The sequence below is a fragment of the Cervus canadensis genome, chromosome 21 (assembly GCF_019320065.1).
Source record: "Cervus canadensis isolate Bull #8, Minnesota chromosome 21, ASM1932006v1, whole genome shotgun sequence".
Lineage (NCBI taxonomy): Eukaryota > Metazoa > Chordata > Mammalia > Artiodactyla > Cervidae > Cervus > Cervus canadensis.
The window spans coordinates 43,562,987-43,567,456 of record NC_057406.1 but is presented as its reverse complement, the minus strand read 5'-3'; the positions used below and the strand labels follow the sequence as shown (position 1 = coordinate 43,567,456).

At 36.5% G+C, this 4,470-nt stretch overlaps 1 protein-coding gene across 1 annotated transcript; it reads right to left on the bottom strand.

Moving 5' to 3' along the window:
• Nucleotides 1-2,230: 2,230 nt before the first annotated feature.
• LOC122423487 (olfactory receptor 6C3-like) lies at nucleotides 2,231-3,175 on the bottom strand. The gene has a single exon (XM_043440604.1). The coding sequence runs from the start codon at nucleotides 3,173-3,175 to the stop codon at nucleotides 2,231-2,233; it is 945 nt and encodes a 314-aa protein (XP_043296539.1).
• Between the last annotated feature and the right edge of the window lie 1,295 nt (nucleotides 3,176-4,470).

The following is a 4,470-nucleotide window of genomic DNA, read 5'->3' as shown; positions in this document are numbered from 1 at the left end:
CCCTGCTTCATTCTGCACTCCAAGGCCAAATTTGCCTGTTACTCCAGGTGTTTCTTGACTTCCTACTTTTGCATTCCAGTCCCCTAGAATGACAAGGACATCCTTTTTGGGTATTAGTTCTAAAAGGTCTTGTAGGCCTTCATAGAAACATTCAACTTCAGCTTCTTCAGCATTACTGGTTGGGGCATAGGCTTGGATTACCATGATATTGAATGGTTCACCTTGGAAATGAACAGAGATCATTCTGTTGTTTCGAGATTGCATCCAAATACTGCATTTCAGAGTCTTTTGTTGACCATGATGGCTACTCCATTTATTCTAAGGGATTCCTGCCCACAGTAGTAGATATAATGGTCATCTGAGTTAAATTCACCCATTCCAGTCCATTTTAGTTCACTGATTCATACAATGTCGACTTTCACTCTTGCCATCTCCTGTTTGACCACTCCCAATTTGCCTTTATTCATGGACCTAAAGGTCTCCAGTAGCATATTGGGCACGTACTGACCTGGGGAGTTTCTCTTTCAGTATCCCATTATTTTGCCTTTTTGTAATGTTCATGGGGTTCTCAAGGCAAGAATACTGGAGTGGTTTGCCATTCCTTTCTCCAGTGGACCACATTCGGTCAGACCTCTCCACCATGACCCTCTGTCTTGGGTAGCCCCACACGGCATGGCTTAGTTCATTGAGTTAGACAAGGCTGTGATCCATGTGATCAGATTGACTAGTTTTCTGTGATTATGGTTTCAGTGTGTTTGCCATCTGATGCCCTCTTGCAACACCTACCATCTTACTTGGGTTTCTCTTAACCTTGGATGTGTGGTATCTCTTCATGACTGCTCCAGTAAAGCACAGCCACCGCTCCTTGGACCGGCGAGGGGCAGGGGTGTTACTCCTCTCAGCCGCTGTCCCTGACCTTTGGCTGTGTTAGCTCCTCTCAGCCTCCACCCCTGACGTTGGACGTTGGGTAGCTCTTCGCCACGCTTCTGCGTGGTCAGTCGCAGCCAGCGGGTCCATCTAGTCAAATCTATGGGTTTTCCAGTAATCATGTATGGATGTGAGAGTTGGACTATAAAGAAAACTGAGCACTGAAGAATTGATGCTTTTAAACTGTTGTGTTGGAGAAGACTCTTGAGAGTTCCTTGGACAGCAAAGAGATCCAAACAGTCTATTGTAAAGGAAATTATTTCTGAATCTTCATTGGAAGGACTGATGTTGAAGCTGAAACTCCAATACTTTGGCCACCTGATGTGAACAACTGACTCATTTTAAGAAACGCTGATGCTGGGAAAGATTGAAGGTGGAAGGAGAAGGGGACGACAGAGGATGAGATGGTTGGATGGCATCACCGACTCATAGGACATGAGTTTGAGTAAACTCCGGGAGTTGGTGATGGACAGGGAGACCTGGCGTGGTGCAGTCCATGGTGTTGCAAAGAGTCAGACACGACTAAGTGACTGAACTCTTCTTGAATAAAATGTGAAAATTCTTGACAGAGGTAAGATTTTAAAATTTAATTCCAACATTTTTTACATGCTTATGAATGATGATAATCTTATAAGATATTTCCAGAGGAAAAGATAAGGTAATATTTCCACAAGAGAATAACAATTACAGGTACCTCAGAATGTTGTTGGCAGGATTCAGTGAGCCAATAGGAAGAAATTGCTTTCTTCTAGAAAATCATTCTCTGGAATAAGTCTGGAATATAGTAATTGCTAAACAAAATTATCTCTACCCTCTTTTTTCTTGCCCTTCTCTTCATTATTATCAAAAGTATTAGTAGTAGTATAAAGAATTTGAATATGTATGTTTATTATTTTTCAAAAATATTTAAGTAAATATTTATATTTTATTTCCAACCTGCTAGCGTATGCGGTTTTTTGATTTCATGAAAATGCCAAGTAGAATCAAAATTTTCTAATAATAATTTATTTTATCTTCTAAGAGTGAAAATTTCAGAAATCCACATTATTCCTGAGTTCTTTTTCTCAAACGAAATGGCGTATGTTGTAACATCGTTTTACTTCATCAAATATATATGAATAAAAAACAATTTACAGAAAATTCTGAAGCAATATTCAGCTTTATCCAATTTTTTTGGTTCAACATCTGGGGAAGTTTAGAATAAGAATTAATAAAAAGGAATCATATAACTGTAGTGAAAGAGTTTTGAGGGAATATGAATAAAGAAATAATTGACCAGAACATTATTTTTTTAATGCTACAGTTACTTGCATTTGCTGGAGAAAAAGATAACCTTTTGGATGGTATTCTTAAAGGCTTGCTTCACTTGCTGGTTCCTCAGTGTATATATAAATGGATTCATCATAGGAGCAACGGAAGTATTCAGAATTGCTACTCCTTTCGTCAAGGATGCCTTTTCTTTTGCTGAAGGGTTAGCATACATGAATGTACAGCTTCCATAAGAGATGGAAATGGCAATCATGTGAGAGGAGCATGTAGAAAATGCCTTTTTTCTCTGACTGGCAGAAGGCAGTCTCAGAATTGTCTTGATGATGAACATGTAGGATAGAATTATCAATGCCAAAGTAAAAAGCAGAATCACTATTGCAGAGTAAAAACCAATCACTTCAAGGAGCCATGTGTCTGAGCAGGATAGTTGCAAGAGGGGGAAATAGTCACAAGCAAAGTGATCAATGATATTAGAACCACAGTAATCTAACTGGAGGAAAAGAATAACAGGTGGGAAGATGTTTAAGAACCCTGCCAGCCAAGCACAAAAGACAAGCAATACACAGACTCTGTTGTTCATGATGGTTGCATAATGCAGGGGTTTGCAGACAGCGACATAGCGATCATAGGACATGGCAGTTAGAAGATAAAATTCAGTGATACCCAAGAAAATTAAGAAAAACAACTGAGCTGTACAATTGTTGTATGAAATCATTTTTTCCCTGGTGATAATTGTGCCCAGAAATCTAGGAATACAGACTGTTGTAAAGCAAATTTCTAATATAGAGAAGTTTCTGAGGAAAAAATACATAGGTGTCTGTAGATGGGAGTCCATCAAGGTGAGAATGATGATGGTCAAATTTCCAGTGACACTTAATGTATATGTGATGATTAAAAAGAGAAAAGTCACAATCTGAAGCTCTGGATCATCTGATAGCCCCAGAAGAATGAATTCTGTGGGTCTTGTGTGGTTTTTCATTGCTGATCCTTTTTTCTCCCTTGTTAGAACAGAAAATGTATGCTCTCCCTATAGGACATAAAAATGTTAAAAGATATTTGAGGATAGAATACAAAAGTTTTAAAGATTCCATCATGAAGTTAGTGTTTGAAATTTAAAACCTCTGTTCCCATACAGTAACTTTCTCCAGTTTCCATTCAACCTTTCACTCAAGTAATGAATATTATCTGAAAAGTTAAATATTGAACTCTAATCTTCAAAAATACACTCTCACAGGCCATGGATGAAATAAAAATTACATGTTAACATTTAAACAGGGCCATTTCTTCTACTGTTTTCTTTATTAAGAGTTCAAGTTAGTCTTTAAAGTATTGACCTTCTTTGGTAATAATATGATAATATTTAATTTATTGTTTTCCTTTCTTCAGTAGTATAAAAACCAGTATGCTTTGTAGGTAATCTAAATACAGAGTTTATAAGCTTACAGAGGCTATGTAGGCCTACTTTCACATTTATATTTTGAAAAACTGAGGCCCACTTTGTTTAGGAAACTTTCACAAGTTTAAATGACTAGTCTACATAGTAAATATCTCACTTTAGAATATGTGTTTATCCATGGGAATATTTTTTGGTATTCTCTCCTTTCTTATGGATTTGGTTGATTCAACCCTTTCCCACATCATTGTTTTCTTTTTCTGATAAAAGGCCAGAAGGGCAAGAGAGAGTAACTTCTGCTACTAAAATAAATATTGCCTAGAAATAGTTCAGTTCATGCAGTGAACACATCAGTTTTCCTTTGTTTTACAATAATGCTTTGAAAAGTGACCAAGAAATTGACCATGTAGATGGTCAACACTTTTACTGGGAAGCAGATAATTCTTTACATAGGGAATGCCATTTTATTTCTGTAACAGAAAACCGTTTAACTTAAGAAAAGTTAATGAAAAACCCAAGACTTATTGCTGTGCTGATTCTTTAGGACTCTATGAATAGTTTTCTTGTTAGTAAATACTCACATTTTAATATCAAAAAGGTTTTGAATTTGCAAACCCATAAACAAATACTACTTTATAACATTTTAATGAGATGGAATCATATTATTATACTAGAAAATAACAAAGATACTTACTCTCTGGTTCTTCTTGATGATTTAGTCTCAAATTTTAAAGTGATTATTTCCATACTTATGTAAATTCAGAGTTGGTGAATTGAGTTAGCAATTTATTTGGTTTCTTTTGTACTCTCAAATCAAGTATGGTGGTGTAACTTTGTCATGACTCTCAAGGTTTATAGTCCTCATTATGGTTAGACTGGTA